The sequence below is a fragment of the Palaemon carinicauda genome, chromosome 13, assembly GCF_036898095.1.
Source record: "Palaemon carinicauda isolate YSFRI2023 chromosome 13, ASM3689809v2, whole genome shotgun sequence".
NCBI classification, from domain to species: Eukaryota; Metazoa; Arthropoda; class Malacostraca; order Decapoda; family Palaemonidae; genus Palaemon; species Palaemon carinicauda.
Window position 1 is genome coordinate 133451364 of NC_090737.1, and position 26343 is coordinate 133477706.

Consider the following 26343-nt stretch of genomic DNA (forward strand, 5'->3'; position numbering starts at 1 on the left):
GAAAAAACCATCATATCCCATTCATTTTATCTTATATCATCATAAAATTATGGAAAATTGTTACGCACCTCCCATCATCTGTGAATAGGCTACACTCACGATTCAACTGTTCCCCATTGGTTGCTACATTCACCGTATGCTTAAGTTTGAAGAATCGGTCAAAGATATTCTTACGAATCTCATGACTCTTGGCATCATTGTCTTTCAGGACATTAGTTCCCTGTAAATTAAAACCAAATTCATGAATCTTCTTACAAATTTTATTGCGCTACTAATCCTCTCATCATTTAAATAAAGCTGTTTAGAAATCAAAAGATTTTGAATCTTTTAATCCGTTGTAGAATATAGTCACTATAATTGCTCCAAACAAAATCAATTCTTCACAGAAACTTTCATATTTCCTTCCATGTAATAATACAATACCTTAACCTGTAATTCACCTTAAACAAAAAACACCTGGAACAACTGAATATCAAATATTTGGAACGATCTTTATCCTTCATTAAGACAAATATATTTTTCAATATTAAACTTACCCGATAATCATGTAGCTGTCAACTCCGTTGCCCGACAGAATTCTACGGGAGGGATACGCCAGCTATCACTATACTAGAAAGGGGTGTACTCACCAGCGCCACCTGTGGCCAGGTACTGCAGTACTTCTTGTTGACACCACCTCACTTTTTCCTCTGTCGTGCTTCCGGCAAGACATTCTGGGATACGCTTATGATTTTGGAGTTCTGTTCACGGTTTTTGGTGAAGTATTTCTCTAAGATTTCAGCTGTCGCTATACTGGAAACTTTTCTAATTAGCTTAGATAGCTTTCATTTAGTTTTGATTAATGGTTAACGATCTTTTTGCTTGATTTGGAATCCCCCTTGACTTACTCTTTGATTCAAGATGTCTGACCTTTCACAAGCCCCACCCCATAGACGATGTAGGTCTTGTAATAGGCGTATTCCGAAGGCCTCGGTAGATCCTCACACCGCTTGTTCTGACTGTAGGGAAAGGCCCTGTCAGTTGGAAGATCGATGTGAGGAATGCGCCGGACTTTCGGAACTTGAATTTGTTCGATTCCTGAAATATTCAACCAAGTTAGAGAGAGAGAGAGTTAGGAGGAGTTCTTCTCGCTCTTCACTTTTTTCCTCACCTCATGATCCTCAACCTTTTCCTCCCCCTGTAGTGGCTACCCCCGAACCTACTATTTGTACTCAACCTGATATGTCTGTTGTTTTGCGTGCCATTCAGGCTTTAGGTGACAAAGTGGAATCGGTGGTTAGTGACCATAAGTCTCTTATGGCAGAAGTCAAAGAACTTAAGGTCAAAAGTGCAGTGGGAGTTGAGAGTGCCAGTGCTGTGCCAAGTGCTAGTGTCAGTGCAGTGCCAAGTGCTAGTGTCAGTGTCAGTGTGGTGCGTGAGGGTACTTCTGTGCGTGCCAGTCGTCCTCCCAGTCCGGGACCTCTTGCAAGCTCCCAAGCCCAGGGGAGAAGCAATGTCGAAGGGCAAAAGGGTTCGGCAGGCCTTGATCGGCGCACGGAAGTATCCTCGGTGGTTGCGGGCGTGTCTAACAGAGACCGTCACTCCCACCCGCAGACGATTGAGCCCGTCTTTTACTCGTCTGCTGAAGAAATGTCAGGGAGAAAACGTTGGACTCAGGTCTCAAGACCTCTCAAACGCAAAGTCCAGTCCTCAAGAGCTCTACAACCTGGTTGCAGTCATTGGATTAGCTCTGACTCTCCGCAGTCATCAGGTGACTGCACTCCTCCTAAGAGGGGTAAGGTGATGCCGCAACAGACCTCATCTTCTGTTAAGGCTTTGCCTCAGCAGACCTTAGCGTCTGTCGACCCCAAGTTGACTTTGCTGCAGTCCATGCAGTCACAGCTTGCGGTCTTAATGCGTGAGTGTCAGGCTGAGAAGGTTACACCTCCTCCTGCGATCGCTCCGCCTAACCGCAGCCCAGTCTGCCAGGCGTACGAAGTTGAGGCTCCTCAGGATACCTTACCGCGTACTGAGTTGCCAGTTTCCAGCGGTGTGCAGCAACCTCCGCCTTCCTTAAGGCAACCTCAGCAATGGGAGCAGGAAGCTTATGCCTTACTTCCTCCGCTTCCGCTTGCGGTTCCACCAGCGAGGCAACATTCTCTTGAGGTACGACAACCTCTTCCATCCATGAGGCAGCCACCTCAGCACTCGCTGCAGCGACCTCAACCCTCCTCAAGGCGAGAACCTCAACACCTTAGGCTAGCACCTCAGGAACCTCAACTCGCGAGACAAGAACTGCGTTCTGCGCAGCCGCTACCTCAACTCTCGCAGCTCACACCTCAGGAACCTCAACTCGTTCCTCAGGAACCTGCTACTGCGCATCCGCAACCCTTACAGCAAGCGCAACTCTTGAGACAAGACACTCATGCCAAGAGTCAGCCACCTCAACCCATGCGCCTACCTTCCTCTACTCTTCTTGACCAGTCTTTTCAGCCTGAACCTCAGGTTTTAACTCAACAACAGAGACTTGAAGATGAAACCACAAGCGTTTATGCTCCCGCTTGTTCTGATTCTGCTGTTCAGCATACCACTGTTACATTACCTCTCACTTCGCTACACTCTGGTGATGAGGTTTCTGAGGAGGAAGCTGCGCACCTGGATCCCTCATCAGACGTGGAAGAAACCAAGTCTTCTCCTCTACCCATTGACTTTCGTAAGGTCCTGGCTCTTTTCAGAGAGGTATACCCGGACCATTTTGTTTCTGCTACCCCACGCTCTCCTCCATCTGAGTTTTCGCTGGGCATGCAGCCTGTTAAGTCAACGTATACTAAGCTCGTCTTTGCTAGGTCCTCTAAGAGAGCTTTAAGAATATTAGGGGAGTGGTTGCAGTCTAAACAGCAACTAGGGAAGACTTCCTTTATGTTCCCACCTACTAAGCTCACTTCTAAAGCGGGCGTATGGTATGCCACAGGAGAAGAACCAGGCTTGGGAGTCCCTGCCTCTGCCCAGGCTGACTTCTCAAGTTTGGTCGACTCTCCTCGTAGAACAGCAATGAGGCGCTCTAAGGTTTGCTGGACCTTCTCCGATTTAGACCACTTCCTAAAGGGTGTATTTCGTGCCTTTGAGATGTTCAATTTTCTAGACTGGTGCCTGGGGGCCCTTAGCAAGAAGACCTCCCCTGAGGACAAGGACTCGGCCATGCTTTTGATGTCCTGCATGGATAAAGCTATTAGGGATGGATCTGTCGAGCTTGCTTCAATGTTTGTGTCAGGAGTTCTTAAGAAAAGGGAGCAGCTTTGCACCTTTCTTTCTTCCAGCATCACACCTTGTCAAAGGTCTCAACTCCTTTTCGCTCCGCTTTCTAAGTTCTTGTTTCCCGAAGAGCTTATCAAGGACTTGTCTGCGGCCCTGATTCAGAAGGATACTCATGATCTTGTGGCCTCTTCAGCTCGTAAGACTAAGGTTGCCCCCTCAGTTCCCAGGACTTATCGCACCCCAGTGGCTGATACTCCTGCTACAAGGTTTATTCCGCCCTTTCGTGGTAGAGCCCCCAGCCGAGGAAGCTCCCGTCCAGACTCTTCCAGGAGCAAGTCTAGGAAAGGTCCCAAGACTTCTAAAGGCAAACACTGACTCTCCTCCTCTCCAGACAGCAGTAGGAGCCAGACTCAAGATCTTCTGGCAAGCTTGGGAAAAGAGAGGTGCAGACGCCCAGTCTGTCAGGTGGCTGAGGGAGGGTTACAGGATACCATTCTGCCGCAAACCCCCTCTGACCACTTCTCCCATCAACCTCTCTCCCAACTACAAGGAAAAGGACAAGAGGCTAGCGTTGCACCAGGAGGTGTCGCTCCTGTTACAGAAGAAGGCAGTGGTTATAGTCCGGGACCATCAATCCCCGGGCTTCTACAACCGTCTCTTTCTGGTGGCCAAGAAGACAGGAGGTTGAGGACCGGTGCTGGACGTCAGCGCGCTCAATGCTTATGTCACCAAGCAGATGTTCACTATGGAGACGACGAAGTCGGTCCTAGCAGCGGTCAGGCAGGAGGACTGGATGGTCTCGTTGGATCTGAAAGACGCTTACTTTCACGTTCCTATTCATCCAGACTCCCAACCTTTCCTGAGATTCGTTTTTGGAAAGGTTGTGTACCAATTCCAAGCCCTGTGTTTTGGCCTAAGCACAGCTCCTATGGTGTTTACGCATCTGATGAGGAATATTGCAAAATTCCTCCACTTATCGGACATCAGAGCCTCCCTTTATTTAGACGACTGGCTGTTGAGAGCCTCCACGAGTCGTCGCTGTCTGGAGAGTCTCAACTGGACTTTGGACTTGATCAAGGAACTGGGTCTGTTAGTCAACTTAGAAAAGTCCCAGCTCATTCCCTCCCAATCCATTGTTTACCTGGGAATGGAGATTCGGAGTCAGGATTTTCGGGCTTTTCCATCGGCCCCAAGGATAAGCCAAGCCCTAGATTGCATCCTGAGCATGCTGAAGAGGAGCAGTTGCTCGGTGAGACAGTGGATGAGTCTCACAGGGACCCTGTCATCGTTAGCCCTGTTCGTCGAGTTAGGGAGACTCCACCTCCGCCCTCTCCAATTCCATTTAACAGCTCATTGGGACAAGGATTTGACGCTCGAAGCAGTCTCTATCCCGGTCACCAAAGAGATGAAGACCACTCTCTTGTGGTGGAAGACCAACCTCCTTCTCAAGGAGGGCCTATCGTTAGCGATTCAGACCCCCAATCTTCATCTCTTCTCGGATGCATCAGACTCGGGCTGGGGCGCGACCTTGAACGGACGGGAATGCTCGGGAACGTGGAACAAGGAACAGGAAACGCTCCACATCAACTGCAAGGAGCTACTGGCAGTTCATTTGGCCCTATTGAACTTCAAGTCCCTCCTGCTAGGCAAGGTGGTGGAGGTGAACTCCGACAACACCACAGCCTTGGCTTACATCTCCAAGCAGGGAGGGACCCATTCGAGGAGCCTGTACGAGATAGCAAGGGACCTCCTCATTTGGTCAAGAGGTCTAAACCTCACCCTAGTTACGAGGTTCATTCAGGGCAACATGAACGTCTCAGCAGATCGCCTAAGCAGAAAAGATCAGGTCATCCCCACGGAATGGACCCTTCACAAGAGCGTGTGCAACAGACTTTGGACCTTGTGGGGTCAGCCTACAATAGATCTGTTTGCCACCTCCATGACCAAGAGGCTTCCTTTGTACTGTTCCCCAGTTCCAGACCCAGCAGCAGTTCATGTGGATGCTTTTCTGCTGAATTGGTCCCATCTCGACCTTTACGCATTCCCACCGTTCAAGATCATCAACAGAGTCATTCAGAAGTTCATCTCACACGAAGGGACACGGCTGACGCTGGTTGCTCCCCTTTGGCCTGCAAGAGAATGGTTCACAGAGGTACTACAATGGCTGGTCGACGTCCCCAGGACTCTCCCTCTAAGAGTGGACCTTCTACGTCAACCTCACGTAGACAAGTTGCACCCAAACCTCCACGCTCTTCGGCTGACTGCCTTCAGACTGTCGAAAGATTCGCTAGAGCTAGAGGCTTTTCGAAGGAGGCAGCCAGTGCGATTGCCAGAGCAAGGAGGGTATCCACTCGTAGAGACTACCAATCCAAGTGGGAAGTCTTCCGGAGCTGGTGTAGAGCCAATGCAGTTTCATCTACCAATACCTCTGTAACCCAAATAGCTGACTTCCTATTACATCTAAGGAATGAGAGATCCCTTTCGGCTCCTACGATTAAAGGGTACAGGAGTATGTTGGCTTCAGTTCTCCGCCACAGAGGTTTGGACCTTTCTTCCAACAAGGACCTTCAAGACATCCTTAAGTCTTTTGAGACTTCTAAAGAACGTCGTTTACCCACTCCAGGCTGGAATCTAGACGTAGTCTTAAGGTTCCTTATGTCGCCTAGGTTCGAACCTCTCCAGTCAGCTTCCTTCAAGGACCTTACCCTCAAGACTCTTTTCCTCGTCTGCCTTGCAACAGCTAAAAGAGTCAGTGAGGTTCATGCCTTCAGCAAGAACATTGGGTTCACATCCGAATCTGCAACATGTTCTTTACAGCTCGGATTTTTAGCTAAGAATGAACTTCCTTCACGTCCTTGGCCTAGATCGTTTGAAATTCCTAGCCTTTCCAACATGGTAGGTAACGAGCTAGAAAGAGTTCTTTGCCCTGTCAGAGCTCTGAAATATTATCTTAATAGGTCAAAACCTATACGAGGACAGTCAGAAGCCTTATGGTGTGCAATCAAGAAACCTTCGATGCCCATGTCCAAAAACGGAGTTTCGTATTATATAAGGCTTCTGATTAGAGAAGCCCATTCTCACATGAAGGAGGAAGACCTTGCTTTGCTGAAGGTAAGGACCCACGAAGTGAGAGCCGTAGCCACTTCGATGGCCTTTAATAAGAACCGTTCTCTGCAGAGCATAATGGATGCAACTTATTGGAGGAGCAAGTCAGTGTTTGCATCATTTTATCTTAAAGATGTCCAGTCTCTTTACGAGAACTGCTACACCCTGGGACCATTCGTAGCAGCGAGTGCAGTAGTAGGTGAGGGCTCAGCCACTACATTCCCTTAATCCCATAACCTTTTTAACCTTTCTCTTGAATGTTTTTATTGTTGTTTTTATGGGTTGTTACGGTAGGCTAAGAAGCCTTCCGCATCCTTTTGATTTGGCGGGTGGTCAATTCATTCTTGAGAAGCGCCTGGGTTAGAGGTTGTGTAGAGGTCCTTTAGTAGGGGTTGCAGCCCTATATACTTTAGCACCTTAGAGTTGATTCAGCCTCCTAAGAGGAACGCTGCGCTCAGTAAGGAAGACGAACTTAATAAAGGCAGAGTAACGGTTCAAGTCGACTTCCTTACCAGGTACTTATTATTTCATTGTTATTCTGAAATAACTGATTATATGAAATACGGGATACTTAGCTATCCTTTAGTCATGTACACTGGTTTTCACCCACCCCCCTGGGTGTGAATCAGCTACATGATTATCGGGTAAGTTTAATATTGAAAAATGTTATTTTCATTAGTAAAATAAATTTTTGAATATACTTACCCGATAATCATGATTTAATTGACCCACCCTTCCTCCCCATAGAGAACCAGTGGACCGAGGAAAAAGTGAGGTGGTGTCAACAAGAAGTACTGCAGTACCTGGCCACAGGTGGCGCTGGTGAGTACACCCCCTTCTAGTATAGTGATAGCTGGCGTATCCCTCCCGTAGAATTCTGTCGGGCAACGGAGTTGACAGCTACATGATTATCGGGTAAGTATATTCAAAAATTTATTTTACTAATGAAAATAACATTTTTTCACTATAGGCCTTCGTGCCATTTGAGGGAGAATTTCCAACTCAAATCTGAATTTAGCTGTAATATTCTCCTCATAAGATCATCATCATTACTCATCATACAGCTTACTCATTTGCTTTACCTTAGGAGCAGAGTAAAAACCATCACCACTCAGCTGAAGATGGAGAGAAAATACTAGCAAGATAAGAAATGGATTCAAAATTTTGTTTGTATAATATTAAATAAAGCTATTTTACAAGATTATGACTAAAATGATGAATTTACTTTGTTTGCCTTTATGTTTAATCAAAATAATTACTACAGACTATATACTGCTAATACTGTACTGTACTAGGTCAGAGTCACGCTACTAAGCAAAGAAAAATGATATTTTAATTATAAAATAAATTTTTGAATATACTTACCCGGTGAATATATAATAGCTGCACCTCTGCGGCTCGACAGACAACATACTCAAAAAACTCGCGAGCGATCGCTATGCAGGTTGCGGGTGTGCCCACCAGCGCCAACTGTCGGCCAGATACCACTCTCGGATGTAAACAAAACCTTCAATTCTTCTCGTCCCGCTGCGTCTCTATTGGGGAGGAAGGGAGGGTCATTTAATTTATATATTCACCGGGTAAGTATATTCAAAAATTTATTTTATAATTAAAATATCATTTTTAAATATTAAACTTAGCCGGTGAATATATAATAGCTGATTTACACCCAAGGAGGTGGGTAGAGACCAGAGTTAATATGTTTACAGCGTATAAGCTAAGAGTTTTTTCATTTTGACAGTTATCAATATAACAAAACCAAAATAAATAGGTACCTGGTAAGGAAGTCGACTTAGACGATTACTCTGCCTTTTAAGTCTGTCTTCCTCACGGAGCCCAGCGATCCTCTTAGGATGCTGACAGACTCCCAGGAGCTGAAGTATCAAGGGCTGCAACCCATACAACAGGACCTCATCAAACCCCTAATCTGGGCGCTCTCAAGAAATGACTTTGACCACCCGCCAAATCAACCAGGATGCGAAAGGCTTCTTAGCCTTCCGTACAACCCAAAAAACAATATTAAAAACATTTCAAGAGACAGATTAATAGGATATGGAATTAGGGAAGTGTAGTGGTTGAGCCCTCACCCACTACTGCACTCACTGCTACGAATGGACCCAGTGTGTAGCAGTCCTCGTAAAGAGTCTGGACATCTTTCAAGTAAAATGACGCGAACACTGACTTGCTTCTCCAAAAGGTCGCGTCCATGATACTTTGCAGAGATCTATTTTGCTTAAAGGCCACGGAAGTTGCTATAGCTCTAATCTCGTGCGTCTTAACCTTAAGCAAAGATCGGTCTTCCTCACTCAAGTGTGAATGAGCTTCTCGTATTAACAATCTGATAAAATATGACAAAGCATTCTTTGACATAGGTAAGGATGGTTTCTTAACCGAACACCATAACGCTTCAGATTTACCTCTTAAAGGCTTAGTACGAGCTAAATAGAACTTAAGAGCTCTAACGGGGCAAAATGCTCTCTCTAGCTCGTTGCCCACGATCTTTGATAAGCTAGGAATATCAAAAGATTTAGGCCAAGGACGAGAAGGCAGTTCATTCTTGGCTAGGAAACCAAGTTGAAGAGAACAAGAGGCTTTTTCTGTCGAAAAACCGATGTTCTTGCTGAAGGCATGAATCTCACTGACTCTTTTAGCTGAGGCCAAGCACACCAGGAAAAGAGTCTTAAGAGTGAGATCCTTCAGGGAGGCTGAATGTAAAGGCTCGAACCTGTCTGACATGAGGAATCTTAGGACCACGTCTAAATTCCATCCAGGTGTAGCCAAACGACGTTCCTTAGAGGTCTCAAAAGACTTAAGGAGATCTTGTAGATCTTTATTGTTGGAAAGATCTAAGCCTCAATGCCGGAAGACTGAAGCCAACATGCTCCTGTAGCCCTTGATCGTGGGAGCTGAAAGGGAGCGAACTCTTCTCAGGTATAAGAGAAAGTCCGCGATTTGGGCTACAGAGGTACTGGATGAGGATACAGATACTGACTTGCACCAGTCTCGGAAGATTTCCCACTTCGATTGGTAAACTCTAATGGTAGAAGCTCTCCTCGCTCTTGCAATCGCACTGGCTGCCTCCTTCGAAAAGCCTCTAGCTCTCGAGAGTCTTTCGATAGTCTGAAGGCAGTCAGACGAAGAGCGTGGAGGCTTTGGTGTACCTTCTTTACGTGTGGCTGACGTAACAGGTCTACTCTTAGAGGAAGACTTCTTGGGAAGTCTACCAGCCATCGAAGTACCTCGGTGAACCATTCTCTCGCGGGCCAGAGGGGAGCAACTAACGTCAACCTTGTCCCTTCGTGAGAGGCGAACTTCTGCAGTACCTTGTTGACAATCTTGAATGGTGGGAATGCGTAAAGGTCTAGGTGAGACCAGTCTAGGAGAAAGGCATCTATATGTATTGCTGCTGGGTCTGGGACTGGAGAGCAATAGATTGGAAGCCTCTTGGTCATCGAGGTTGCAAATAGGTCTATGGTGGGTTGACCCCAAGTCGCCCAAAGCCTCTTGCACACATCCTTGTGGAGGGTCCATTCGGTTGGATTTACCTGACCTTTCCGACTGAGACAGTCTGCTAGAACGTTCAAGTCGCCCTGGATAAACCTCGTCACTAGGGATATGCCTCGATCTCTTGACCAGATGAGCAGGTCCCTTGCGATCTCGTACAGTGTCAGAGAGTGGGTACCTCCTTGTTTGGAAATGTACGCCAAGGCTGTGGTGTTGTCCGAGTTGACCTCCACCACCTTGTCTAGAAGGAGACTTTCGAAGCTTATCAAGGCCAGGTGAACTGCCAAAAGCTCCTTGCCGTTGATATGCATGCTCCTCTGACTTGAGGTCCACAGACCTGAGCATTCCTGACCGTCCAGTGTCGCACCCCAACCCAAATCCGATGCGTCTGAGAAGAGGACGTGGTTTGGTTTCTGAACTGCTAGGGGAAGTCCCTCTCGTAGACTGATATTGTCTTTCCACCAATTCAGGCAAGTCTTTACTTTTTCGGAAATCGGGATCGAGACCGCCTCTAGCGTCTTGTCCTTTTTCCAGTGAAAAGCTAGATGGAATTGTAGAGGTCGGAGGTGTAGCCTTACTAGCGAGTCAAACTGCTACAGGGATGATAGAGTTCCTATCAGACTCATCCAATTCCTGACTGAGCAACGTTCTCTCTTCAAGATCTTTTGGATTACGAGCAGGGCTTGATCTATTCTGGGGGCCGACGGAAAAGCCCGAAAAACTGGACTGCGAATCTCCATCCCTAAATACAGAATAGTTTGGGATGGGATCAGCTGGGACTTTTCCAAGTTGACCAGAAGTCCCAATTCCTTGGTCAGATCTAAAGTCCAATTGAGATCCTTCAGACAGCGATGACTGGACGAGGCTCTGAGAAGCCAATCGTCCAAATAAAGGGAGGCTCGGATACCCGATAAATGAAGGAATTTTACCACATTCCTCATAAGCCTCGTAAACACGAGAGGAGCAGGACTTAGGCCAAAGCACAGGGCCCGAAACTGGTACACCACATTGTCGAACACAAATCTCAGAAAAGGTTGGGAATCTGAGTGAATGAGGATGTGGAAGTAAGCGTCTCTTACGTCTAGAGAGACCATCCAGTCTCCCTTTCTGACCGCTGCTAAAACTGACTTCGTGGTCTCCATGGTGAATTTTGTCTTTGTGACAAAGACATTCAGAGCACTGACGTCTAGCACCGGTCTCCAACCTCCAGTCTTCTTTGGTACTAGGAAGAGACGGTTGTAAAACCCCGGTGATTGAAGGTCCGAGACTTTGACCACCGCTCCCTTCTCTAGCAAAAGAGACACTTCTAGTTTCAGGGCTTGTCTCTTTGCTTCCTCTCGGTACCTGGGAGAGAGATCGATGGGGGACGTCGCTAGAGGAGGTTTGCGTACAAATGGGATTTTGTACCCCTCTCTGAGCAACCTCACAGACTGTTGATCTGCGCCTCTCTTCTCCCAGGCTTGCCAGAAGTTCTTGAGTCTGGCACCTACTGCTGTCTGAAGCTGCGGGCAGTCAGACTCTGCCTCGCGAGGACTTGGTTCCTTTCCTCTTTCCTCTCTTTCCTTCGGCACGAGTACTTCCCCTGCTGGGGGCTCTGCCACGAAAGGGCGGAATAAACCTGGACGCTGGCGTGTCTATCCTCGGTCTAGCAGACAAGGCAGACGAAGGGGTCCCTTTGCGAGCCGAGGACGCAACCAAGTCATGGGTGTCCTTCTGCACAAGGGACAACGAAATTTCTTTAACCAAAAGTTCAGGAAACAAGAACTTAGATAAAGGGGCAAAGAGTAGCTCAGATCGTTGACAGGGCATCACTCCTGCTGACAGAAAAGAGCACAGAGACTCTCGTTTCTTTAGGACTCCTGACGTAAACGAGGCGGACAGCTCGTTAGATCCATCGCGGATGGCCTTATCCATGCAGGACATGATGAGTAAGGAAACATCTCTATCGGCTGATGAGATTTTCCTACTCAGGGCTCCCAAACACCAGTCAAGGAAGTTAAAAACTTCAAAAGCCCTAAAGATGCCCTTAAGTAGATGGTCCAGGTCTGAGGATGACCAACTAATCTTCGAGCGTCTCATGGCTAGGCGGCGGGGAGAGTCTACAAGACTTGAGAAGTCGCCCTGGGCAGAGGCAGGAACTCCCAAGCCGAGAACTTCTCCCGTGGCATACCAGACGCTCGATCTACACGAGAGTTTAGTTGGTGGAAAGGCAAAGTAAGTCTTCCCTAAACTCCTCTTGGTTTCTAACCAATAGCCTAACAGCCGTAAAGCTCTCTTGGATGAGCGAGAGAGAACGAGTTTTGTAAAGGCTAGCATGGCAGCAGGAACGCCTAAAACAAACTCAGACGGCGGCGAACGAGGAGCCACAGAGACAAAGTGTTCAGGGAACAACTCTTTAAAGATGAGCATGACTTTCTTAAAGTCCATAGATGGCGGAACTGCTCTAGGCTCATCAATATCTGAAGGATGATCCTCAGGCTGAGGGTCAGCAACGTCCTCATCCGAAAGTTCCTCATCTGATAACTGATGAGAAACAAGCACAGGGGTAGGCAATGCTTGACACGCAGCGTCCGCCCGCACTGGTGCATACGTGACGGAGCAGGACGCAGCGTCCTGAAACTGCTGAACAGTCTGGGAACTGTCAACAACAACAACAGGTGCGTGAGGACGCACAGCGTCCACCCGAGACTGCTTAGACCGCCTGGGTTGTGCAGTCAAAAAAACTCTAGGTTGCGGAGGTTGACGCACCGCGTCAAAACAAGTCAACTCTGATGGTTGGCGAACGTCCTGAACGTCACCAGCCGCATCAGTGAGTTGCTTAACGTCCACATTAGGTTGAAAGTCCACACGAGACCGCATCGGGTGTGGTACAACCCCAACTGGTTGACGTGAACTGGCAACACCAACGTCAACAGGACGCACAACAGAACGCTTGGGTGGCTGACGGCCAGGATCTCCATGAGATAAACGGCTAGGTTCAACGGAAACCTTCTCTGCGTTGTAATCTGCCATAAGGGACGCAAGCTTAGACTGCATGTCCTGCAGTATAACCCATTTAGGGTCTACGGTAATGGGTGCGGTAACAGCCGGGGTTAGCGTCTGAGACGGCACAACTTTGCCTTGCTTAGGCGGCGAGCAGTCATCCGATGACAGCAACGGGTCCGAACTGTCCCAATGACTACATACGGGACGTTGGACCTGTCCTGAAGGGACCGACTTGCGTTTCAAAGGCCTAGAAACCTTGCTCCATGGTTTCTTGCGTGAAACGCCTTCGGACGACGAGGTAAAAATGGGCTCTCTCGTCTGATGGTAGGGGCGATCTTGACGAGATACGCCTGATACCATAGAGGGAACGTCTGTTCGCTGATCAAGGCCTCTCGAACCCATAAGTCGTACGACATTGCTTCTCCCCTGGGCTTGGGAGCTTGCAAGAGGTCCCGGACTAGGTGAACGACAGGCACGAACAGACGAACCCTCGGTCGCAACACTGTTCACAACACTTTGCGCACTAATCACTTTCCCACTTTCCGCCGTGGCACTGTGGCACTTAAGTTCCTTTACGTCAGCCATGAGTTGATTACGGTCACTTGCTAACGCTTCAACCCTCTCCCCCAAGGCATGGATAGCACGTAACATGTCTTGCATCGACGGTTCCTGAGTGCTAGAAGGGGGGTTAGGAACAACCACTACAGGGGAAGGATTAGGTTCAGGGGCATGTGGAGAGGAAAAATCTACGGACCTAGAAGAACTTCTCCTTACCCTATCTCTCTCTAGTCTGCGTGTGTACTTATCATATTCGATAAAATCGAATTCCGAAAGGCCCACGCATTCCTCACACCGATCTCCCAATTGACAGCCCGACAATTGGAACAAACAGTATGAGGGTCGAGAGAAGCCTTTGGAAGACGCCTATTACAGTCCCTAGCATTACACTTTCGAAACCTAGGTACTTGAGAAGGGTCAGCCATTTTGAATTAGTCAAAGAAAATTCCAAAAACAATCCAAGTCATCAACAAATAATCCGATTCAATAAAGAGTTCAAGAGTTTATGTTGAGGAAAAACACCTGTACTGCGAAAGCTCAAACCAAAATAAAGTACTTCACCAAAGATGATGGGAAAACTCCAGGTTCTACAGCGAGTATAAGTACGTCTTGTCGTCAACGTCGACAGAGAAGAATTGAAGGTTTTGTTTACATCCGAGAGTGGTATCTGGCCGACAGTTGGCGCTGGTGGGCACACCCGCAACCTGCATAGCGATCGCTCGCGAGTTTTTTGAGTATGTTGTCTGTCGAGCCGCAGAGTTGCAGCTATTACATATTCACCGGCTAAGTTTAATATTTAAAAACACATTGTCATTTTGCCTGACAACAAGATTTTATTAGAAACGAAAGGAAATGATTCGATACCTCACACCAGTGCAGGAGGTCAGCGGCAGCCGAGGGTCCCATGTACCTGAATATTTCAATGCTCATTTGATCTGCAGAAAAGGCAATGAGGAATCTGAAAGAGAAATAGGTAACTATGACCAATACATTTAATTGAAAAATTAAGAATAAATTCAATTTTTCTATTACTTGAGGTACAGCAAAGTTTTCATTGAGTAAATTTAGTGTAGCAAATTAAAAAAAAATCTAATTGGTAGGATTAATTTCACCCATTTCAGAAATTAAAAGTAACAAAGGTAGAAAATAATTCTAACAATATCCATGTTTCATTAGAGCAAAACTATTTTTACAAATACTGACTAGCCATATAACTGGCTAGTCAGTCTTCTTCTTTGTCTGCATCTAAACCCAGCCACTGAGGGGGGCAAGCCAGCCTCAACTTGGTGCCGGTCCCAAGCCCGGGTAAATGGGGAGGGTTGGTGGCAGGAAAGGCATCCGGCTATGAAAAATTAGCCAAAACAAATATGGCCAGTGAGCGAGAAGGAGAGGGAGACCAAAGCAAAAGTGGATGAACTGTATCAAGGATGGCCTTCGATCAAGGGGATTAACCGGTGATGAAGTGTGGGACAGAGGTAGATGGAGAACGCTGGCCAGAAAAACTGACCCCACATAAAGGTGGGAAAAGATGCAGACAAAGAAGAAGACTGAATAGCCATAGAATTATCTGACGAGGCACTATCAAAAATGTAAAAGTTGCCAGGAGGGTGGGGAAGAGGTAAGGGTTGAAGTGTATTTAATTAAAGATATTCAGAACTGTAATATACTATGAAGAAGAAACCAATGAGCCCTATATTGTGGTGGGAATGTGCTTGTAATCCAGCTTTTAATGACTGTCTCCAGCTCGCGCTGAAACAATCTCCCCAATTGATGGATTCAGGTTTGTATGATGTGTAGTAATAAAATAAAATCATAAAAGAAAATACTCTTTTATACACCACCAAAGTCACCTCTTAGTGTGGTGCCTCGGAACTAATCCGTTACAAATAAGGTTATCTTAAATATCTCTAGGAGTAATTAAACTAATCCGTTATTAGAACTAAAAGAAAATCAAAGCGCAATGTTGATAAGAAAACCAGGATTCTTTAAGATAATGTTTAGCAATTACAGATTTTTACAGCTAGAACTCTTTCCAAGGACAGATTCTTACAAAATTTCAGGAGTGTAACTGCACTTATATATTCTATTATCATGCCTATAACTTGAAAATATTTCATGGGACTTAGAAGGTGAACCCTCGTTTATCGCGGTAGATAGGTTCCAGACGCGGGCGTGATAGGTGAAAATCCGCGAAGTAGTGACATCATATTTACCTATTTATTTAACATGTATATTCGGACTTTTAAAACCTTCCCTTGTACGTAGTACTGTTAACAAACCACCCTTTAATGTACAGAACACTTAATGCATGTACTACAGCACCCTAAACTAAAACAGGCACAAATATTAAAGGCGATTTTATATCATGCGTTTCCTAAACACCTAAAAAGCACGATAAAAAATGGCAACCAATGTTTTGTTTACGTTCAACTCATTTAGTGTACACATATATGTATAGGTTAGTTTTTGCATGGATTATATTGATTATACAGTACTGTATGTTGATTTTTTTATTACCAATGTTTTAGTTTACGTATTTTTCTTAGGACTTCCAAATGAAATCTTTTTCTTTATGACGCCGCCTGAAACGACGGCGTGTACGCTCAGTAAACAACCACGCTCAGAACAAACAAGGCATTTAACGCGCATGATGATAGTGATAAATAATGATACAGTACATACAGTATTTACAGTAAAAGCATTTACAAAATATGTTACCTTACAAATATAAATTATACAGTATTGTACGTAGCAAAGCAGGAAAACAATTTACGAGAGAGAGAGAGAGAGAGAGAGAGAGAGAGAGAGAGAGAGAGAGAGAGAGAGAGAGAGAGAGAGAGAGAGAGAGATTGTTTTACGTACGTAAATGTAAATTTTAAACAAAAAAAATATGATAGGTTACAACATGTAGACTTTTAAAACCTTCCCTTTAACTTAATGCATACAGTACGTACATTACTAAACTATAAAACAGGCAGTAAGAATATTAAAGTAAAAAATAAAGATTGTTACTGTACTCACCACGAAAGAAGTTGAAGAAAAACTTGAATGGTGATGGCGATGAATTTGCTGCACAGTAGAAATGATGATGATGAAGCTGATGATGTGTTCTACTGTGCAGTCAATGATAGTATTTTACGTCTCTTCAGACGGAGGTGTCTTTTCCTGGGACACCTCTTCAACTTCTTCAATTTCTTCCGAAGGCGTACTAGCAGGAGGAACTGGCTCTTTTTTGCGAGGCTGGAAAAACATTGTGATCGGAAGTTGCTGCCGCTGCTTCTTTTTTCGCTCTAAGAGCATCCTGTAGGGAGTCATGATGTCATCGACCTTGTTGGAGAATTGCATCGAGCGAACCATATCCTCGTCCCACTCTTGTAACATTTCTTTCGCCTCCTTGATATGGTTGCAGAACTTGGCAAGCCGTTCTAATGTTAAGCCCGTTTCTTCAACATTTTCTTGGGTCTCTTCCTGGGTATCACTCTCTTCCTCACTTGCCGATTTCGTCAGGTCTTCGAGGTCTGCGTCAGTTAGGGGCTGGGAATGGCAGTCCAACAACTCGTCGACGTCTTCAGTCGTCATGTCGCCAAACCCGTCACCTCCAATTATGGCAGCCAACTGCACAGATTTCCGTATTGCAGAGTGTTGGATTTCCGACGGAGTAAATCCCTTGTCGTCGTAAACAATATCGGGCCACAACTTCTTCCAGCTCGCATTCACGGTTGCAGGTTTCATCTCTTGAAGTGCCTTCTGAATATTCTGCAGGCACGTGGCTATGGTGTACTGCCGCCAGTACGCCTTCAAGTTGAAATCTTCATCCTCGTCATCTTGGGCAGCATCCACACACGCAACGAGGTCCGCCAAGGTATTCTTCGTGTAGAGGGCCTTGAACGCCCTGATAACCCCCTGGTCCATCGGTTGAATTAATGACGTGGTGTTGGGTGGCAGGAACTCAACCTGAATGCCCTCATGCGACAGGTCAGTTGCGTGTCCACCAGCGTTATCCATAAGGAGAAGGATCTTGAATGGCAAGCCCTTCTCTACGAGATATTTGCTGACTTGCGGGATAAAACACTGGTGGAACCAGTTGGAGGTCAGCATCTTCGTAATCCATGCTTTTTGATTATGTATCCAGTACACGGGAAGGAGATTCTTATTTTTATTTTTCAAAGCGCGAGGATTTTTCGACTTATAAATAAGCCCCGGCTTTAACAAAAATTCAGCAGCATTGCCACACATCACGAGGGTAACGCGATCCTTGAATGCCTTAAAGCCAGAGGCTTTGGCTTCCTCTTTGAACAGGAAAGTTCGCGACGGCATTCTCTTCCAAAACAAGCCAGTCTCATCCATATTAAAGACTTGTTCCGGCTTGTATCCACCTTCGGCGATAATATTCTTGAACGTCTGGTTCACGTAAGTTTCAGCAGCGGCAGTGTCAGCGGAAGCAGACTCCCCATGCAGGGAAACGCTTTTCAGGGCGAAGCGTTTCTGAAACTTCGCGAACCATCCTTTGCTTGCGGAAAAACATTTCTGAGGCTGGGAATCAGTGGATGTCCCTGGTTGAGGATCATCTGCATCATCATCATCTTCAGCATGGTTGCCGTCGTCGTCTTTAGGTTCCTTTGCAGCAAAATTCTCATATAAACTCAAAGCCTTTGTTTGGATGGTGTTCGTATCCAACGCTATGTTCTTCTTCCAGCAGTCGGCAATCCACACAGCTAAAGCACCTTCCATGCGTACGATCGTTTTATTACGCGTTGTAACGACTCGCTTCGCTGATCTGCTAAAGGTGATTGCAGCCGTCTTTCTAATGTTCGCCTCGTCCTTTTTGATATAGCGAACGGTGGATTCGTTGATGCCAAAATGGCGGCCGGCGGCCGCGTAACTTCTACCATCTTTTAACATGTCGAGAAGCGTAACCTTCTCAGCTATCGTCATCATCCTTCGGTGGCGTTTAGGCTCACTACCAGCCTTAAGAGAAGCAGAACGCTTGGGAGCCATTACAGTAGGATTTACGTACAGTACTGTAACAAAAAGTTCAACTTAAAAAGGTCGCACACAGCACAGATTAAACTTCACAAACTTAAGAACGTCTACTCAGCGATACGCGGTAACAGAGAGTGAACGATCCAGCCCCGCGAGAACTTTGATGCTGCGGGTAGAAGATGCGGGCAAAACACCAATCACAGGCTAGATAACAAAACTTGAGTTCTGATTCGTCATCTATCAGCGCTTGAACCAATCACAACCCGTCTTACAGTACTATGATGCGTTGGTTACTCATAGAAGATGCCCCGCGCATACTGAACGTACGTAGATTAAGTACAATACCGTAATAATAATAAATAATGATAATAATACTGTACAGTTATAATAATAATAATCATGATAATAATAATAACAATAATAATTTTATTAACAACAACAACAACAATAATAATAATAACAATAATAAAAATTTACGTACGCTATTTTACGCCTCTCTCTCTCTCTCTCTCTCTCTCTCTCTCTCTCTCTCTCTCTCGTACGCTTATTCGAAATGTGATTTTTGCAACAAAGAATATTATTGGATGCAGTACTGTACTACGTACGTATACATACAAAAGATTCATGGAAAAGAAGCACATCCATTACAGTACACACCATTCTAATATGATATGACTGCATCTGATTTGCGTTTCATGTTCGATTTAATTTTACTACGTACTGAATTATCGTATGATCACATTCTCTTTTCGTGTTTTATTTCTTTCTGTGCTGAATTATATATCATATGTAATGCAATGAACAATCAGTAAGAGCAGATATTACTAATTACAGTATTAATGGAATTACAGGTAACAAAATATCGTATTTGGGGGTCTTCAGATTTCGCGGTATTTTCGAATTTTCCGGAAAATCCGCGATATGTATATATATATGGGTTATGGAAAAACCCCGCGAAGTGGTGAATCCGCGATTGTCGAACCGCGAAGTAGCGAGGGTTCACTGTAACTCTTTGTGAGCCTCTGTGACCAATCTTTTAACCAGAAACAACACAACAACATTAGTGCTTCCAGCCTCGATTGAAGTGTGGTAATCACTGGGGGAACTCCACACACTATCAAAGCCTGAAAGCCAAACGGCGTAAATCTGAGACCTCCTTGCTCCTGCTACATAGTCCCCAGGGACTGATCCAGGGGCGTATCCCAAGAAGCTAAAGTATCAAGACCACTCAATGATGGAAAGAAGGAGGTGAAAGACTTTCTCGGTATTGCGAAGACTGACCCCGAAGAAGGTTTAGCTTATTGCTCATTCATGACATACACTTGTCACTGCAAAGGAGGCCTACAACCAATTTAGCCGTAAACTGGTTAGAGTGGTCACCCTTTTTCTGGCAAGTATGAATTTCTTGCTTATTGAAATCCATAATCAATGCATACAACAGTCAGCATTCACTTTCTAGAAAGTAAAACAAAAAGATTAAAGTTTTAGGATAAGTTGCAACAATATGTCCGTACTCGTTACGGCAGAAGACAAATATGAAAAGTCTTTGTCAGGTGGGACAGCAGAGCTACTTAACCCTGCGCACCATCTGTCATTAACTACCACGTTGAGGAATTCAACGGCCATCTCATCTCCGCTGAAGACATTTCCTATTTTAACGGACAAAAGGTTTGTATACAAGTAGGAACAAAATAATCATGAATGTTAAAGAAGAAATACAGTATAAACTTACCTCCCATCAGGGCTAAATTTTCTCAGAAAACATGGTGGCTTCTGAATATTTGTTACAGTGAAATTTGGAGTTATATTTTGATAGAAATAACGATTGCTATGCTGGTGTCTACGTGGATGTCTATGTATCTCTCGATGGAAAAGGCGAACAACCAGGTTTTGAGGAGGAATACTGTGAACTTTGATGCCAGGCTGGGATGTATCAGCACTGTCATCTACTGCAAAGAAAATAAAAATATATATACTGTATAATAAATTGAGGATGGAATTTGGATGCAAGACAAATACAAGTAGAAAGAGTAAATAATACTACAATTTTCAAAATCTATCAAAATTCAACTGTATATACAGTAGTTGTAACTTTTCTAAATACACAAATTCTAAAAGTAATTAGTATTTTTCCTAACTATACAAACCCGAGACCTTTAATAAGGAGATTGATTCAAGAGCAGCGGGAACACAACAATAAAACCTTATAACGAGGTGTTTGCAGTAGCCAGTAATTACCAGCTGGTGGTGCGGAAGCCCAGCCCCTAGTTAGTGCTAAAGTCCCTTTGATTGCATGTGGGACTTTTGGGAATGGCAATTAGTTAAGTTAAAGGACTCAGATTTGCATGGTCAGGAAGTTCCTACACATATACAAACCATCGCCCTTTAAATAGGATTCTCATACTTAGGTGGGAAGAAGTTTCTTTTACCAAACTGGCAGGATAAAATCCTGGCATTGCTAATCTCAGATCTGTTACGGTACAGAAAATGGCATCCTAGGCACCTCCCGAACCAGGGTCGCAAGTGCCATCAAGCTCACGGCCCTGGCAACCAAGGCTGTTGCAAAAGAAAATCTCTTTCCTTAGACTGATAAGTCTATCAAGGAAGGTATAAACAACTGAACATACTTATCCTCCCACTTGTGAGGAGGATAGTGGAATGAACAATTCTATTCAATATCAATAAAAAAGCTGTTAGCTTAAGACGAGGCTTCCCTGTATCTACGTCCATCCAGCTACATAGGATACCCACAACTGTACCCCAGGAGAGGGGAGAGAAGAGAGGAAAAGGGGTCAGGTCCTCTCACCCTCGACCTAGAATTATGTTGTAACCGCTATCTTAGACATGATGCTTTTGATCATGTAAAGGAGCTAGGGTTGAGTGTCTAAAGACCTGTGAATGCATTCCGACAAATGATGTGCTGTAAAGGGGATCTGATACTTCTATACTCCAGCGTTTAAAACTTGGATCACTAAGAGATTTTTCTTGAAGGTGAGAATAGCACCAACTCCTCTGATCTCATGAGCAGTTCTGTTGTACTAGGTGATCTAAGGCCCAATACTCTGTTGAAAAGTCTCCCGCAACCAAAAGGAGATCTTAATTTCTATTAATTTTTTTTTTCTTATTCTACAGGGTTGTGGTAGCCTATTAGAAATGTCTCTTTCCTGGCGATATACTTGACTGGGGTTTGAGATCCGCTCAAGCTCAACAGTCTCCTGTGGTGTCCGCAACCTAATCATCTTTGTGAGCTAAGGATGGGGTGTTTGGGGGAACCTATAGGTTCACCTGCTGAGTTACCAGCAGGACCTCCCTGGTCCCCGCTTGGGTGGAGAGGGATCTTGGGCATTGTCACTGGCCCTTACCTATGCCATTCATGAGTGACTTTTAAAACTTCAAAACAGTGCTTACAAATGTTTTGTAACCTGGGTCTGACCGCTTGGGTTCTTTTTAGGTAGCGCTTCAGATCCCTTACAGAACACCAAAATAACTCATCTGAATTGCTGGTTACCTCCCTAAACTACCAGCTACTACACAAAACTCGTTACAAGTTTGAATTGCCAAGTTCCAGGTGGGCCTGAATCAATCTCCTAATCAGAGGAACAACCTTTGTATTCGTGTAGTAACAAATGACAGATAAGTGATTTGTGCTTTTCCTAAATACAATAGCAACAACAAATTCAGCTGTTTCTAGTTCATGGCAGGACAGTCTCAAACATGCCTTTATTCATGTCTGGGGTTTGGCCAGTTTTCATAACCATGTTGCCCAGAGGGGATAGGTGATGATGGCAGACTTTTGTTCGATTGCTCACAGCAAACCAACCTGGTATGGGTGGTCTTGACTATAGTCTGCCCAGAATGTCATGAAACATAGAGTAGGTTTCCGACGTTGCCGCTTTGCGTCAATTTCATTCATCAAATCTCACTTAAGGCGAAAAAACAGTGTAGATTTGGCATACACTTTGCCACATCTCTCTCTGTCTCAGGTCAGGAAGGTTAAGTAGCTTATCACTTTGGTTCTGATACCCAAGCGTGACGGTTTAAGATGGAAGGCTCCCCACGACAGCAATTAAGTGCTCAGGCGCGAGAAGTCATATTCAATGTCCACGAGTACTTCAAAAGGGAGAAAAAAGACAAAAATGTTATGCAAGGCATTGACACGGCAGTACAACGTACAATGGATGCAACTAAGCAGTGCAGAAGTACGATATATCGCATTTGTAAGGAAGGAAAAGACAGCTTGGAAAAAAATGAAGCTCCCGTTTTTAACGTAAAGAAAAGGAAAAGACCACCAACTGTAACCAATATCGATGGATTTGATCAGTGCGTTTTACGAAGGACAGTTCTCGGTTATTATGTCAGAAAGGAAATTCCAACGCTGGATAGCATTCTACTTGAAGTCAAAGAAAAATGTTATTTTCATTAGTAAAATAAATTTTTGAATATACTTACCCGATAATCATGTAGCTGTCAACTCTGTTGCCCGACAGAAATCTACGGTCGGGATACGCCAGCGATCGCTATTCAGGTGGGGGTGTACACAACAGCGCCATCTGTGGTCAGGTACTCTAGTACTTCTTGTCAACACCACCTCAATTTTTTCCTCGGTCCACTGGTTCTCTATGGGGAGGAAGGGTGGGTCAATTAAATCATGATTATCGGGTAAGTATATTCAAAAATTTATTTTACTAATGAAAATAACATTTTTCAATATTAATCTTACCCGATAATCATGTAGCTGATTCACACCCAGGGTGGTGGGTGAAAACCAGTGTACATGTTAATCAAGAAGCTAAGTATCCCGTATTTTATTTTATTAGTTATTCAAAAATAACATAAAATAAATAAGTACCTGGTAAGGAAGACGACTTGAACCATTACTCTGCCTTTATTAAGTACGTCTTACTTACTGAGCGTAGCGGTCCTCTTAGGATGCTGAACGACTCTTAGGTGCTGAAGTATAAAGGGCTGCAACCCATACTAAAGGACCTCATCACAACCTTTAACCTCGGCGCTTCTCAAGAAAGAATTGACCACCCGCCAAATCAACAAGGATGTGGAAGGCTTCTTAGCCGACCGTACAACCCATAAAAAGTATTCAAGAGAAAGGTTAAAAAGGTTATGGGATTATGGGAATGTAGTGGCTGAGCCCCCGCCTACTACTGCATTCGTTGCTACGAATGGTCCCAGGGTGTAGCAGTTCTCGTAAAGAGACTGGACATCTTTGAGATAGAATGATGCGAACACTGACTTGCTTCTCCAATAGGTTGCATCCATAACACTCTGCAGAGAACGGTTCTGTTTGAGGGCCACTGAAGTAGCCACAGCTCTCACTTCATGTGTCCTTACCTTCAGCAAAGCAAGGTCTTCTTCCTTCAGATGAGAATGTGCTTCCCTAATCAGGAGCCTGAATAGGTAAGAAACTGAGTTCTTAGACCTTGGAAGAGAAGGCTTCTTGATAGCACACCATAAGGCTTCTGATTGTCCTCGTAAAGGTTATGACCTTTTTAGATAGTACCTAAGAGCTCTAACTGGGCAAAGTACTCTCTCCAGTTCGTCCCCCACCAAGTTGGACAGGCTTGGGATCTCGAACGACTTAGGCCAAGGACGTGAAGGAAGCTCGTTTTAGCAAAAAACCGAGCTGCAAGGAACATGTAGCCGTTTCAGATGTGAAAACTATGTTCCTGCTGAAGGCGTGGATCTCACTTACTCTTTTAGCTGTTGTCAAGCACACGAGGAAAAGAGTTTTTAATGTGAGGTCCTTAAAAGAGGCTGATTGGAGAGGTTCAAATCTTGATGACATAAGGAACCTTAGGACCACGTCTAGATTCCAGCCTGGAGTCGACAACCGACGTTCCTTTGAGGTCTTAAAAGACCTAAGGGGGTCCTGTAGATCTTTGTTGGTGGAAAGATCCAAGCCTCTGTGGCGGAAAACCGCTGCCAACATACTTCTGTAACCCTTAATCGTAGGAGCTGAAAGGGATCTTACGTTCCTTAGATGTAACAGGAAGTCAGCAATCTGGGTTACAGTGGTACTGGATGAGGAAACTGCATTGGCCTTGTACCAGCTTCGGAAGACTTCCCCTTTAGACTGATAGACTCTGAGAGTGGATGTCCTCCTTGCTCTGGCAATCGCTCTGGCTGCCTCCTTCGAAAAGCCCCTAGCTCTTGAGAGTCTTTCGAAAGTCTGAAGGCAGTCAGACGAAGAGCGTGGAGGTTTGGATGTACCTTCTTTACGTGAGGTAGACGTAGAAGGTCCACTCCCAGAGGAAGAGTCCTGGGAATGTCGACCAGCCATTGCAGTACCTCTATGAACCATTCTCTCGCGGGCCAGAGCGGAGCCAACCAACGTCAGCCGTGTCCCTTTGCGAGAGGCGAACTTCTGAAGTACCCTGTTGACAATCTTGAACGGCGGGAATGCATACAGGTCGAGATGGGACCAATCCAGCAGAAAAGCATCCACGTGAACTGCTGCTGGGTCTGGAATCGGAGAACAATACAACGGGAGCCTCTAGGTTATCGAGGTAGCGAACAGATCTATGGTTGGCTGACCCCACAGGGCCCAAAGTCTGCTGCCAACATTCTTGTGAAGGGTCCACTCTGTGGGGATGACCTGACCCTTCCGGCTAAGGCGATCTGCCATGACATTCATATCGCCCTGAAGAACCTCGTTACCAGCGTGAGCTTTCGATCTTTTAACCAGATGAGGAGGTCCCTTGCGATCTAGAACAACTTCCACGAATGAGTCCCTCCCTGCTTGGAGATGTAAGCCAAGGCTGTGGTGTTGTCAGAGTCCACCTCCACCACCTTGTTAAGCTGGAGGGACTTGAAGTTTATCAAGGCCAGATGAACCGCCAACAGCTCCTTGCAAAAGATGTGAAGTGTCCTTAGCTCCTGATTCCATGTTCCCGAGCATTCCTGTCCGTCCAAAGTCGCACCCCAGCCCGTGTCTGATGCGTCAGAGAAGAGACGGCGGTCGGGTTTCTGAACAGCCAAAGGTAGACTTCCTTGAGAAGAAAGCTGTTCTTTCACCACGTGAGAGTAGACCTCCTCTCTTCGGAAACAGGAACTGAGATCGTCTCTAGGGTCATGTCCTTTATCCAGTGAGCCGCTAGATGATACTGAAGGGGGGGAGGTGGGGTCTCCCTAACTCGATGAACAGGGCCAGCGATGAAAGTGTCCCTGTTAGACTCATCCACTACCTGACTGAGCATCGGTTCCTTCTCAGCATGCTCTGGATGCAATCTAGGGCTTAGTATATCTTTGGGGCCGACGGAAAAGCCCGAAAAGCTCGACTCTGAAGATCCATACCCAGGTAGACAATGGTCTGGGATGGGACGAGCTGGGACTCCTCAAAATTGACCAGGAGGCCCAGTTCCTTGGTCAGATCCATAGTCCATCTGAGAATGTCCAGACAGCGACGACTTGTGGGAGCTCTTAAAAGCTAGTCGTCTGACGGAGCCGGACACAAGATCATGGTACTGCTGCACAGTCTGTGAACTGTCAACCATGGGGAAGCGAGGAAGTACAGTGACAACCCGAAGCTGTCTAGACTGTCTGGGTCGTACAGACAACTCCTTATCGGGTTGCTGAGGTTGCCGCACTGCGTCACAACAAGTCACTTCTGCTGGTTGTTGAACGTCTTCCCAGTGACACACTGACTCCGTAAACAAAAAAAATCCTCTAACAAGGACTAAGCTTGGACTGCATGTCTTGCAACACAGCTCAAGGTCTATGGGAGCAGGTGTGGTAACAGACGGGGTTAGCGACTGAAGTGGAACCATTACCCTCCCTGGAAGCATGCTATGCTTAAATAAAAGTCCATAGGAGGCTAAGCAGCTAAAGGCTCCTCTCCAAATGACAGAGTCCTCAAGGGAAAATCAGAAGGAGGGAGAATAGCACTTTCTCATCTACAGGAACCATATCCGAGAAAAGCTAAGTTCTCTCAGTGAGGGTTTCACTGGTGCAAAAGCAGCA

At 45.4% G+C, this 26343-nt stretch overlaps 1 protein-coding gene across 1 annotated transcript in view; it reads right to left on the minus strand.

Annotated features, from left to right (window-relative positions):
- The window catches only part of LOC137652463 (DET1 homolog), a 110284-nt gene that overhangs the window by 75360 nt on the left and 8581 nt on the right, over positions 1-26343 (minus strand). Inside the window, exons 2-4 of the mRNA XM_068385848.1 lie at positions 20102-20318; positions 14251-14344; positions 69-220 (exon numbers count right to left, since the gene is read on the minus strand). Of these exons, the coding sequence (XP_068241949.1) occupies positions 69-220; positions 14251-14344; positions 20102-20318 (463 nt within the window). The remainder of the gene's footprint in view (positions 1-68; positions 221-14250; positions 14345-20101; positions 20319-26343) is intronic.